General features: G+C 48.9%; 1 protein-coding gene across 4 annotated transcripts in view; it reads left to right on the forward strand.

The window, feature by feature from the left end:
• Nucleotides 1–10,859, forward strand: part of ELMOD3 (ELMO domain containing 3) — a 33,561-nt gene extending 22,702 nt beyond the window's left edge. For all 4 annotated transcript variants that reach the window (XM_065929096.1, XM_065929097.1, XM_065929095.1 and 1 more), the window contains 3 exons: nucleotides 9,005–9,081; nucleotides 9,362–9,489; nucleotides 9,963–10,859. In XM_065929096.1, coding sequence (XP_065785168.1) covers nucleotides 9,005–9,081; nucleotides 9,362–9,489; nucleotides 9,963–10,165 — 408 coding nt within the window. In that variant the 3' untranslated portion in view covers nucleotides 10,166–10,859. The remainder of the gene's footprint in view (nucleotides 1–9,004; nucleotides 9,082–9,361; nucleotides 9,490–9,962) is intronic.
• Nucleotides 10,860–13,265: the final 2,406 nt, after the last annotated feature.

A 13,265-nucleotide genomic window follows, 5' to 3' on the forward strand; every position in this document is an offset into this window, starting at 1 on the left:
AGGTTATAATCCAGTACTCTCATTATGTATTATATATTTTGTTGCTCAAATTGCTCCAGCCATGTCCACTTTAAGAGCTCTTTCAGGTTGGTACTTGTGCCCTTTGAACATGCCCTGTCCCTTTTTGAGCACTTTTCTACTTTGTAGATCTGAGAAGACACCCTCAGCTCATGTTTTATTTTCCCTGTGTGATTCCCAGCCCTGAAACCAAACACTTCTGCACGAACTTTTGTTCTTTAGTTGGAGAATGGTATCTGAAAACCAAGATCTGAATGCTGGTGTTCCCACTGCCATTATGATCTCCCTGCTTCTAGACGCTCTCAGCGGCCAGAGCTTAGGAGATGTGTATGTGTCACTGATTCCCTCGACTCTAATAGCAATGGTCTCCAGGGGTAAGTGGACCCACCCAGCTGCCAGCGCACTTCACAGAGAATAGGAAGTAGGGTGTAATGAGAGAGGAGCTGAGGATGAGTAACTAAAGGTAAGACTTGCAGCTTTCTCATCAGATCACTGTGTCTTAGAGCCTGGGCAGGCCAGCATGTGCTGCAAGAACAGACAGCTCCAATAACCATGTTGCTGGTCATTATCACTTAATTCTCAGAACCTCAGCTTCTTCCTTTGTAACGTGAGAAAATAATTCCAACCCTATAGATGCTGAGTTAGAGAAAAACTGTATAAAGTGCTAAGCACATTAGTCACTCAAGGAGTATGTTAGTTATCATAGTAACTTTTGATTTCCATGAGTAAAAATATATTTTTATATACATCTTATGGATAATATAAACATATGTAATACATAATCGTGTTTTCAAAATTCTATCTGTACTGGCACGAGCGTGCACAGACACACACACAACATCATACACGTATATATACAGCCATTGTAAAGTAAAGTAGATTCATTTGAATCTAAAACTTCTTGTGTGTGTTTAGTCACTCAGTTGTATGTGACTCTTTGTGGCCTCATGGACTATAGCCTGCCAGGCTCCTCTGTCCATGGGATTCTCTAGGCAAGAATACTAGAGTGGTTTGCCATTTCCTCCTGCAGGGGATCTTCCTGACCCAGGGATCAAACCCTTGGCTCTTATGTCTCCTGCATTGGCAGGTGGGTTCTTTACCACTAGTGCCACCTGGGACTACAAAAACAAATAATCACACAGTTCCTATCACGTGGGCAGTTTTCTCATTTCTGATGTTCACTGAATATCTCTACTATCTTTTGAGGAAAAAACACTCATTACATCTGATGACTTCACATTCGCCTGTCTCTTCCAGGAGACACTGGAGGAGGCAGGAGGGCACTTCATGAGGATCTGGTTCTGAGATAGATCAGGACCCAAAAGTTGAGAATGTGGGTGTGTTCAGTGGTCTTCATGATGCAGGGAGGTAATGTCTCGGTCAAGTTTAAGAACCAGATCAGTTAGCTTATGAAACAGTGCAATCTCCTACAGCAACGCTGCTTCATCATAAGAGTCCCAGAATTTCCCTGGTGGCCCAGTGGTTAAGAATCTGGCTGCCAATGCAGGGGACATGGGTTCAATTCCTGGTCTGGAAAGATTCCCATAAGCCACGGAGCAACTAAGCCCATGCACTGCAACTACTAAAGCCCGAGCTCTCGAGCCTGTGCTCCACAGCAAGAGAAGCCACCACAATGAGAGGCCTGTGCACCGCAACTAGAGAGTAGCCCCTACTCTCCACATCTAGAGAAAGCTCATGCCCAGCAACAAAGACCCGGTGCAGCCAAAAATAAAAAATAGTTAAAAAAGAAAGTGTCCCAAAGGTTGAGGGGTAGCTTAGCAATCATGGGCTAGCCTCTGGTTGTAGAGGCAGTGGAGACCCAGAGAGGGAAGATGGCTTGCCCAGGGTCCCACAGTTCATGAGTATTTCCTAGAAATCATCTCGGAGCTCAGTACCTCCCTTCTGGTGGGGTATTAAGGCTCTCTTGTTAGACCTTCCTGTAGAAACAGGGAAGCCAGGATAGAGGGTTATTGCCAGTTCAGCATCCCTCGTTTGTTTTCAAGGACAGGCTTGACTGAGGTGAAGGGGGCAGGTCCCTGGATATCCAAGGGAAGAACATGCCAGGCTGAGGGAAGAGCAAGACGAGAGAGGAAGCCCTGGGTACGGGGCCATCTGGGTACAGACCAGCCTGACCACTTTGACTAACCTGTTCGTCATCCCTTTGCCCACTGGCCTTTATGTAATTTATAGTGAATTTATATTTACTCCACAATATGCATTGCCAGACAATAAAAGGAACAGCAGCTTAAAATAATAAGAGGGCAGGTGTAGGTGTCAAGAATCTAGATCCTAGTTCCACCTGTGGTATGAATACTTAGCTGTGATTTGAGGCAAGTCACCTATGGGCTTCCTGGGTGGCACTAGTGGTAAGGAACCCACCTGCCAATGTAGGAGATGTAAGAGACTCGGGTTCAATCGCTTGGTCTGGAAGATCTGCTAGAGGAGGGCATGGCACCCCACTCCAGTATTCTTGCCCGGAGAATCCCTTGGACAGAGGAGCCTAGCAGGCTACAGTCCATAAGGCCACACAGAGTCAGACACGACTGAACGACTTAGCACGAATGCACTTACCCTCTCTGGGTATCAGTTTGCTCTTTTATGAAATAAGAGATTTGGCCTAAATGATCTTAAGATCCCTTCCACCTTTATAGTTCTTTGAACTCTTAAGTCCTTCAGTGCCTTTTTTTTTTCCTTCTTTTTCTTTCCTTCAGTGTCTTAAAACTTCACTTCAGGCCCTTATGAATCTTGAAAATACAGTTTTCCAGGAGGCACGTAGGCAGCCATAGTAGCAGCTCAGGGACACAGCCCTACCAGCAGTCAGTCCTAACTTTGGACTGACTTTTGATACACCTTTGACTGCCAAGAGTAAAGGAAACCAGAGGCCTAATTCAGAGGCTGAAACAACAGCTGGTAAATATTTGGGGGGAAAGAAAGTGCATTAGTTTAAGGGTTCGACATTCAATTTTGGAAAAACTTACCCTAAGGCCAAATACAGTCAGCCACAAGGTGGTGCTAGTAGGAAATAACCTGCCTGCCGATACAAGAGACTTTTTTTTTTTTTTTTTAATATTTTATGTATTCTTTAATTGGCTGCATGGGGTCTTAGTTGTGGCATGCAGACTCTTAGTTGAGGCATGTGGGATCTAGCTCCCTGACCAAGAATCAAAGTTGGGTCCCCTGCATTGGGAGTGCAGAGTCTTAACCACTGGGCCACCAGGGAAATCCCAATACAGACTTAAGAGATGTGGGTTCAATCCCTAGGTCAGGAAGATTCACCTGGAGGGGGAAATGGCAACCCACTCCAGTGTTCTTGCCTGGAGAATCCCATGGACAGAGGAGCCTGACAGGCTACAGTCCATAGAGTCACAAAGATTGGACATGACTGAAGAAACCAAGCACAGCATAGTTCCCTCAGGAGAGAGCTGAGGCCTCAGTGATACATCCTGCTAAAGAGGAATTGGCCAGACATTACAGATGCTGGGGGACCCTGGGACTCCATGGAAGCATGTGATCCGTGCTGTCCTGAGGAGGGGAGTGCTACAGTTCAGAGGGCGAGATGCATGCTACATCGGGCTGATTGCTGGCAGGCAGAGAAGCAGCTCACCACAATAGTCACTCACAGTCAACAACTGGTATCATCTTCCATGCCATATCTACCTGTTATTTTATTCTATCAACATGATGAGCCTGCCAAGAGGTTGGGCAGAGATGATCCTTGGAAGTCTTCATTTCCCAGTGAAGGAACATGAGAATCAGAGCGATGAAATGTGTCTACACAAAGTTGGACAGCTAGGAAGTGGTGAAGCTGGCGTGAGGACCCCCATCTCCCGACAGCTCGCCCAGCAGTGTGCTCCTTACAGTGGGCATCTTGGCCAGCAGCCCACCTCACAGTCGTCTGGGGGAATGCAGGTGCCCAGGCCCCTCCCTCCACGGAACTACTGAACTGGAATCTCCAGGGGGTGGGGCTGTGTTGGCAGCAGCTGCCACAAAAATAACCAGCCGATCTGGATTTGGTCTTCCTGCTTCAGGGTTCAGAGGTGAGGCATGAAGAGAAATGAAATTTCAAATGAAGACTCAGACGTGTCCAGGTCTGATTCCCTCTGCTGTTCTTTTAGTCAGTTCCCAAAACACCACCTCAGTGTAATGTTTTAGCTCAAAGCCACACCTTTCAGGTCCAAGGGAACTGCTGAAGGAAAGGAGATATTTTGCTCCGAATTCCAGTTTTTCATTGTTTTTAGTAAGTTTTTATAAGAATCTTCCCCAGGGAATTCTCTGCTGGTCCAGTGGTTAGGACTAGTGCTTTCGCTCTGGGGGTGGGGGTGGGCGCTGTGTGCAAACCCTAATCGGGGAACTAACTAAGGTCCCACAAGCCACACAACCAGAAAAAAAAAAAAGATATTGTATAAAATAAAGTACTTTGGGAAAAAAAAATGTTCCCAAGAGTGAATGAATGCTAAGTTCAGACCCTGCGTTAATTATGTTACTACATGTTCTCGTTCCCATATTTATTTTTAGACTGAAGGAAATCAAGGGAAGGCATGATGTTACACAACTATTGTGATAATTAAGTAGTCAATGCCTGAATGTACAGATGCATGGCTGCTGACCTCAGCTATGGATAATTATGAACATCTGTTAGCACCTCCTCAGGCCAGCGCTGCGCTTATTAGCATTTTACCCGTGTGATCTAAATGACTCCTCAGAGCAGCTCTGCGAGGCAGGTTGTGGGCTAGTAGAAAATGTAGCCTGTGAATCATAAATGCTGTCTCAGAGAATTTGTGTAATGGTTAACAAATTGACTCCACCCAGCATGGCCCTTGTGTTGGGGTCCCCAGGACTATTGCCAGGTTCATCGGTTCACTGAGAGGACTCTCAGGATTTGGCCTATAGTTGTTCTCTCAGCTGTGATTAACTGCAGCAAAAGCAACATCAGCAGAGGGAAGAAGTGTGTGGACAAAATCCATCGGACACCAGACACAGGCTTCCAGGAGCTTCCTTTCCCCATGGAGGCACATGAGATGCATGGAATTCCAGCAGCATCACATTGGCCAACACGTGGATTCTTGCCAGCTAGGGTCTGAAAGGTTGTTGCTGAGCCGTGAAAGACGCCGGGATTCTTGGCCTCCAAAGGAGAGGAATTCAATCCTGGGCCAGTGACGAGGCTCAATCGCTCAGAGCTTTTGTGTAGTAAATTTTTATTAAAGTATAGAAGAGACAGAGAAAGTTTCTGATGTAGACATCAGAAGGGGGCAGAAAGTGTGCCCCTCTGCTAGCCTTTGGCAGTATGTTATGTACCTATCAGCAAGCTGTTAATTAGAGAAAGGAAATGTCTCAAAACTTAGAGTGGCACCAGGCCCCTCACCCACAACATGCATTTTGCAATAACACTGGCACAAGGTGAGTCATCCCGGGCCATAAAACAATTGACATGAATCTTGAAGAAAGGCAGATTTCCAGGTAAATATATAGTTTAATTAATATAGATTAGGAGAACAGTGGCATACTGGTTCGTTGAACCCTTATGTGTTCTGAGTCTTAAGCGGGAACCGACCTGAAGAAAGACAGTCTAGGGTAAATATAGTTCATTAACATAGCTTAGGAAAAACATTTCCATAAGAAAAATGCATTTGTTAGCTCAAGTTTTGAGAAAAGTTAAGTTCAGGTGGAACCAGGTGTGGTCATGGCAACACAGAATTTTAATAGAAACCTTTTAAATCACGTCTTATGATTTCATGTACATAAAATGTCCAGAATAGCAAATCTAAAGAGAGAAAATAGTTACCAAGGTGTGGTGAGAGTTGAAGGGGAGATAGGAAATGAGTGCCCCTTTTTCTTTTAACAATTGTTAACAACTGCTGCCTACAGTCACGCTGGGATGCTGTGAAAATATGATAACTCGAATTCTATCATAGGCCCCTTTGTGAAAGTTATCACCTCATGAAGACAGTGTTGCCTGGAGGGTCAGAGAAATTTAAGTCTTGTACCAAATATAGCACATCTTAATTAAAAATAAATTTTTATATATTAAAAAATAATAATAATAATTTTGTATAGAGAAGGGGAAAAAATCTGACACTTGTAGTTTGTTTCCTCCTGCCGCTTAAGAGAGAGATAAAAAAATGTCTGACACTTGCTGCCTATTTCCTCCATTTGGAGACCTGTGGCCTTCCTGCCTGTTACCCTCTTAGGTCCTCACTAGTGATTCAATATCTGAGGTTTCTACTGGGGGCTGGTCATGCAGGCACCATCTGTGTGTGTGTGTGTGTGTGTGTGTGAAGTTGCTTGAGTCATGTCTGACTCTTTGTGACACCATCTGTGTGTGTGTATGTGTGTGTGTGTGTGTGTGTGTTGCTTGAGTCATCTCTGACTCTTTGTGACCCCGTGAACGATAGCCCACCAGGCTCCTCTGTCCATGGGATACTCTAAGCAAGAATACTGGAGTGGGTAGCCATTTTCTCCTCCAGGGGATCTTTCCAACCCAGGGATCAAACCTGCCTCTTTTATGTCTCCTGTACTGACAGTGGGTTCTTTACCACTAGTACCACCTGGGAAGCCCACCATCTGTGTAACATGTACCAGAATTCCAGAATAGGATGGAAAGCAGGTGTTCAGCATAAACCATATGGTTGGCACAAACAGATTAGGTACAGTGAGTCAGCCTGGGGGAGTGGTGGGAACCTTCTCAAAATACAGGTTCCCAGATGCCAGCCTTCGAAGCATGCTTTTCTAAGGAGGGCAGCCACAGGTCTGCTTTGTTCACTATTTTCTGCACAGCACTCAAGGTATTTTGGTTTTTCTTTTATTTATTTTTGGCTGTGCTGGGTCTTCATAGCCAGGAGCGCTTTTCTCTAGTTGCGGCAAGTAGGGGCTACTCTCTAGTGGCAGTGTGCAGGCTTCTTGATGTGGGCCTTCCCTGGTGGCTCAGATGATGAAGAATCCGCCTGCAATGTAGGAGACCCAGGTTCGATCCCTGGGTCAGGAAGATCCTCTGGAGAAGGAAATGGTAATCCACTCCAGTATTGTTGCGTGGAGAATCCATAAACAGAAGGGCCTGGTGGGCTATAGTCTGTGGAGTCGCAGAGTAGGACACCAGTGAGTGGCTAAGCACACACACTCTTGTGGAGCGTGAGCTCTGGGCACACAGGCTTCAGTAGTTGCAGCTCCCAGGCTCTAGAGTGCAGCCTTAGTATTTGTGGCACTCAAGCTTAGTTGCTATGGAGCATGTGGGATCTTCCTAGATCAGGGATGGGACCCATGTCCCCTGCACTGGCTGGCGGATTCTTTTACCACTAAGCCTTCGGGGAAGCCCCAGCACTCAATGTTTATTTCCTTTTTGGTTTCGAGAGAAGAGAGAGATGAGTCTCATGGAGTTTCGGTGGCCTTCCTGAGGACGCACAGCTAACAGATGGCCAGGCCAAGATCTGGAATCCAGGTGTCATGGAAGACCCTGAGAAAGACCTTGTGGAACTAGATGACCCTCTACAGTTGAATGTGTCCACCAGAACTTTCTGCAATGAAGGAAATATTCTGTCTGCACTGTCCAGTGTAGCAGCTCCTAAACATGTGTGGCTGTTGAGCACTTGCAATATGGCTACTTTGACTAAGGAGTTGAATTTTTAATTTTACTTAATTTTCAATTAATTAACATTTCAGGAGCTTCATATGGCTATTTGCTGTTGTACTGGATAGCACAGTTCTACTTCATAATGTAACAGATTTTCTTTTGGGGGGAAGCAGATGGAACATGTAGATTTTTGGTTCTTGTTCTAAACTAAGGGACACACTGGTCTACGTGTTGCTCTCAGCCAACATCCTTTTGTGGGTACTATGGCGGAAACTAACATGTAATATTTGCAGATCCTCTGGGAAAAGCCCCTTTTCATTTGGTTGGGTTTTTGTTGTTAAAGAATAGGAAAGGGGCTTCCCTGGTGTCTCAGTGGTAAAGAATCTGCTGGCCAGTGCAAGAGATGCAGGTTCGATCCCTGGTCCAGGAAGATCCTGTATGCTGTGCACCACAACTATAAGGCTGTGCTCTAGAGCCCGGGAGCTGTAACAGCCGAGCCCATGTGCTGCAACTACTGAAGCCCGCATGCCTAGAGCTTCATGCTCTTCAATAAGAGAAGCCACTGCAATGAGAAGCCCATGCACTGCAACTAAAGAGTAGCCCCCACATGCTCTAACTAGAGAAAAGCCCACACAGCAATGAAGACCCAAAAATAAAGCAAAGCCAAAAATAAAATAAATAAATTTATTTTTTTTTAAATCTTTTATAAAAGAATAGGAAGTGGCCACTGTAAAACTACAGCATTCATGTGAACCCCACAGGGAATTCCGAGGCCCTTTTTGGTGAAGCACCCTGGTGGACCCCGGCAGCCCCTCTCAGGAGTGTGACCTGCACAGCCCATTCTCAGGCCTCTGTGTTACCAAGAGTCAGGGTGCACCCCAAGTCAAGGCTGACTCTCTGCTTACTTGTACTTTCTCTGTCAGCTTTTGGGTAAAGAGCTTATGAGCAGTGAAATAACCGGAAGCCTACAGAAGGGAGAAGGGATTTTAAGAACCTACTGAATTGGTTAGATAACTGCACCGCACCCATCCTGTGTCCATCCAACCCCAGGGGGTGATGTGGTCCACAAGCAGCACACAGGATGGGTCTGATGAAGGCCAAGGAGAGCTGGGGGGTGGGATGCTAAAGAGGCTGAGAACTAGCACAGAGGTTTGTGCACCTGCTTTGGAGTGCATTGACCTCAGTAGGAATCCTGGTTCTGTGCCTTAGCAAAGTTACTTAAGGTCATTAGGCCTCAGTTTCCTTATCTGTAAAATGGGAATATTATGGTGAACATTAAGTGTAAAGCATCAATAATGCCGGCTGCTTGCCTCTGGCTGTGATTGTTGTCATCTCCCGAGGGCCAGTCTAGATTATGGGCAACGGGAAGCACAGAAGGTGAGAGCCTGGAATGCCACTGACCTGGTACCCCATCCATTCTAGCAATTCCCCTTCTGTTTGATGTCTGTGAATATCACGCGTATCGCCATCCAGGCCTTAAGGGAGGAGTGTCTCTCCAGGTGAGTCCTCACGCTGCTCACTGCCTTGGCTGTCAGAGCCTGGTTCCCTCACCCCACCACCTCATCCCCCCACCATCTTATCCCCCCAGCTCTCTTCCAAACCTTCTGGCTCCAGGGGACCTGGACAGACTACCCCTGCACCAGCCTCCCAACCCCTCCCTCCTCCTCACCCTGACCTCAGATGTGAAGGCTGCCCTGGGAAGGGTCCCCTGGGGGACAGGGTGTAGGCGCCCCCAGGTGTCTGTCCACTGCTGAGCCGGTGCCCATCCTCATCCTGCAGGGAGTGTAACCGACAGCAGAAAGTGATCCCCGTGGTGAACAGCTTCTATGCCGCCACCTTCCTCCGCCTGGCGCACGTCTGGAGGACACAGCACAAGACCATCTCAGACTCAGGCTTTGTCCTCAAGGGTGCGCTCGCTCTTCTGAGGGTGCCTAGCACCTGCACTCTTAGAGTCTCTGGGCTCAGGGACCCCAGGGTGGTTGCTCAGCTGGTTTTGGCCGGCTTCCCTTCCCCCCACCCCCATTCATACCCTCTCAAGTTTCAGCTTCCCCATGTCTCCATCATCCCAAGTCTCCATCACCCCACCCTTGGGAGCCTGCCGCTCTCCTCCCTTTCTGGCCAAACAACTCTGGTGACCGTATTTTCTGAATCAAAAGCTGGGCCCAACTTTTGGCTCAGTTAGACTGACTATTCAAAATTGAGATTGTCCCGGACAGGGTAGAGTGTGTGGCCCCTGTGCGCGAGTCTGGTGTCTTGGTTCTCCTCTCTGGTGAGCTCTCCATCTTAGAAGACTCCTTCCCCCTTCTCTCCAGAGCCTCTGGGTGGTGCATCCCGGAGCCCCCTCCCCCAGCCTTCTGTTTCCCAATCCTCTCTGTTCCAGATTTGGAGGCGTCGGCCAAGAAGAGCCCCAAACGGCTGCTCAAAACCCTGGAGATCTACTTGGCTGGAGTGTCAAAGGGACAGGCCTCCCTGTTGGGGACACAGAAGTGCTCTGGGCCACAGGCCCCTCACTCCAAGGATCTCACTTTCACAGGCGTGTGTGACCTGTCATCACACTCGTCCAAAGGCACGTGGCTGATCTGACCAACCCCGGTGGCTACCGGCCAGGAAGCCTTGGAGGGGCTTTCAGAGGGCGGACCCTAGCTGGGCCTCACCCCTTCCGGTCCTAGCCCAAGGAATGTAGGACGTCCCTGGGCCTGGTGGGTGGAGCCAGGGGCCCTCACCTGCTTGAGACATCAGGAGCCATTAGATTAGACTCACTCTCTGGAGCCCTGCTTTCAGGGCGAGGAGAGATTTGCTTTATTACTAGGTGGGCGACAGCTTCCATAGTCGAATTCCAGGTAATATCAGTGACAGCGAATGGATCATCAGGAGGGAGACCCCATATGCATGTTCCACACAGTCCTCCATCAAAGATGCTCCCAAGTAGAAGCGCCAGAACCTGGCAGTGGGTCTTTCAGGCCCTGGAGTCCACAGGACAGGGACCAGACGGGGGCTGAGTAGTTAGAATGTGAAGGGAGAGGGTAGTCGCGGCAGCAGCCGACAGGGGGCGGTGTGAGCTAGAGAGTGCATGCCTTTTCTGGTCTGGCGCTCACCCCACCCTCATCTCTCCCCATCCCTCCTCCCACTGTTCGTGATAGGGAACCAGGCCGCAGCTGGGCTCCCCTCACGGAGGATGCACATGTCCCATCAGGGCTGGTTTTCTGGCCTGGTTGAGGGAAGGAGGAAATTCACACACCAGCAGTTTTTGAATAAAATAATTCTTCTAGGTTTAGGATCTCAAGTGTTTTCCTTCCAGACACATTTTGCACCATCCTGTGGCCATTATCCCAGGGTCCCCCGTGACAGCCAGGCACTCGCCAGCTGACAGCCTGGTGGTTTCCGGCACTGGTCACAGGCCCCGGGAGAGAAGGCTACTGTGCCCTAGCCACACTCCTGCCTAGTTCACAGGCCATCCAGCCTCATCCGGCTGCACTTACAGACCCAGAGACTGCACACTGTAGCCACTGGTCGAGCTGGCCCTGGCTGTTCTTAAGGGTGGCTGTTATGAGGCATCCACACAGGGTTTTTCCCACATTTGCTTCTGGGGAAGCTATTGGTCACTTTTCACTCACAAAGGGGCCTCCAGGGCTTTGGAGCTAGGGAACAGGGGCCAGGCAAGAGCCCCACCTGGCTTTTCTCCTATCCTCTGACCTCCCTCAAGTAGTCATGGAAGATAGCTGTCCAGCCCCCGCGGGCCTCTCCAAGTCTGACCAGGTACAGGGGAACCCATCACAAAGGTGAAGATGACAGACGGCCACCCAAGCATGGAAGGAACCCGTCAGCAGGATGCCTCAAGGGTAGGGCTGGTAACAGATCTGCTGTTTGCTGTTTGTCTTTGCCTGACCTGAACTAATCCTGTGCCCTCCTCCTTCGTCCTGACCAGCAGAGATGGCAGCAGAGAGATTACTGGGCCTGGTGGGCTTAGAATGTAACCCTCCCCCCACCCCATCCCAACTCTGGAGTGTCAAGTTTAGTGATTCCTGCAGATTCCATTCCCTTGCTCTAAGACCTGGAGGCCACCTCAACAGACCTTGACCGTTAGTGCTCAGCCCCTGGCACGGCAGGGACCAGCCCAAGAGAGCCTCTGGCTGGAGGGGAGGCCAGTGGCCCCTGCAGAAGCCTATTCTGTGTTACTGCCAGTGGGATGCTCTCCATACAGTTTAGGACCTGGAGACATTAGCAATAACTGTCCAGGGATTAAGCTGCGATTCTGCAGATGGACAGAATTCTGTGGTTGTGGAGGGATGCCTAAACCCTCTGAAAATAGATAACAAAAATCTTAAATCTGTGCATTTTTCTTGGGAAGAACCTTCCAAGGCTTTTCATGAGAGACCCCAAATGCTTTACAATGCTAAAAATTTCAGTTTCTAGGGGAAACATCCCTCTTTCCCCTTTGAAAATTCACCCCTGGCACATGGTCTTTGCATAGGCTATCCAGGGATGGCCGGGATGTCTCTGTGTGGAGAGAAAGTTGGAGAACAAGGGGGATATGCAAAGAGCTGATTTTTCTGTGCTTCTCAACACAAAACCACTGAGATGAAATTGATCAGAATTTCTGTTTGGAATAGGCTTCCCTGGTGGCTCAGATGGTAAAGAATCTGCCTGCAATACAGGAGTCCCGGGTTGGATCCCTGGGTCAAGTAGATTCCCTGGAGAAGGAAATGGCAACCCACTCCAGTATTCTAGCTTGGAGAAGTCTATGGGCAGAGGAACCTGATGGACTGCAGTCCATCGGGTCCCAAAGAGTCGGACACGACTGAATGACTAACACTACACTACTACCACTCTTTTTCAGATGGAAGATCCAGTGTGTCAGGGCTTTAAAGCCATACAGTTCTGAGGGCCTGGAGCGACCGTGGGTCAGGATGGCTGCAGCCCTGCCAAGCCTCTAGGACTCTGGTTTGTCCAGTCCAGGCTTGCCCAGCTCCCACCTCGATCCTGCCCCCAGGCCACACCCCAGGGTGGGACTTTTGGGGTTACTCCATTCTCCCTCTGTTTAGCTCCCTAGTTTCTCTGCTATTCTAGTCACCACCCCAGTACACAAGAGGATGAACTAGGGAAACTTCCCTGGTAGTCTAGTGGTTTAAGACTGCAGACTTCCATTGCAAGGGGTGGGTGTGGGTTCGATCCCTGGTCAGAGAACTAAGATCCCACATGCTGTGCAGCATGGCCAAAAAAAAAAACAAAAAACTAGGACCTGGATGAGGAAAAGCAACTTGCCCAGGCTCAAAGAGAGGCAGGTGAGAACCCGAACCCACAACCCTCCTGACATTAGTCTGGTGCTTTTCCCATGACCCCCGGTGGCCCTGAGCCCATACCGTGTACTGAGGACATGACGAGCTGACCTCCTACATGGATGTGAAGAGCTATGCTCTTGCTCGGTGAACATACATCATTTGGAAGCTGCCTGGCAATGGTTCACTGGAGCACCTGAGGAAATTCCAGCTTGGACGGAGGCACATGCCCGCTGCACAACCTGCCCCCGGTCGGGAATATGAGACTGAACTGAACCACAGGCTGAAAGTGATCCCAGCCCTGGCCCCATGCCACCTCCCTACTGGGCTTGCAGCAGTGCCAACCAGGCCCACTGGGAGCGCCTGGCCCCTTCAGGAGCTGGCCCCTCTGCAAAGCCATCTCTGGC

The sequence above is a fragment of the Muntiacus reevesi genome, chromosome 3 (genome assembly GCF_963930625.1).
Source record: "Muntiacus reevesi chromosome 3, mMunRee1.1, whole genome shotgun sequence".
Taxonomy (NCBI): domain Eukaryota; kingdom Metazoa; phylum Chordata; class Mammalia; order Artiodactyla; family Cervidae; genus Muntiacus; species Muntiacus reevesi.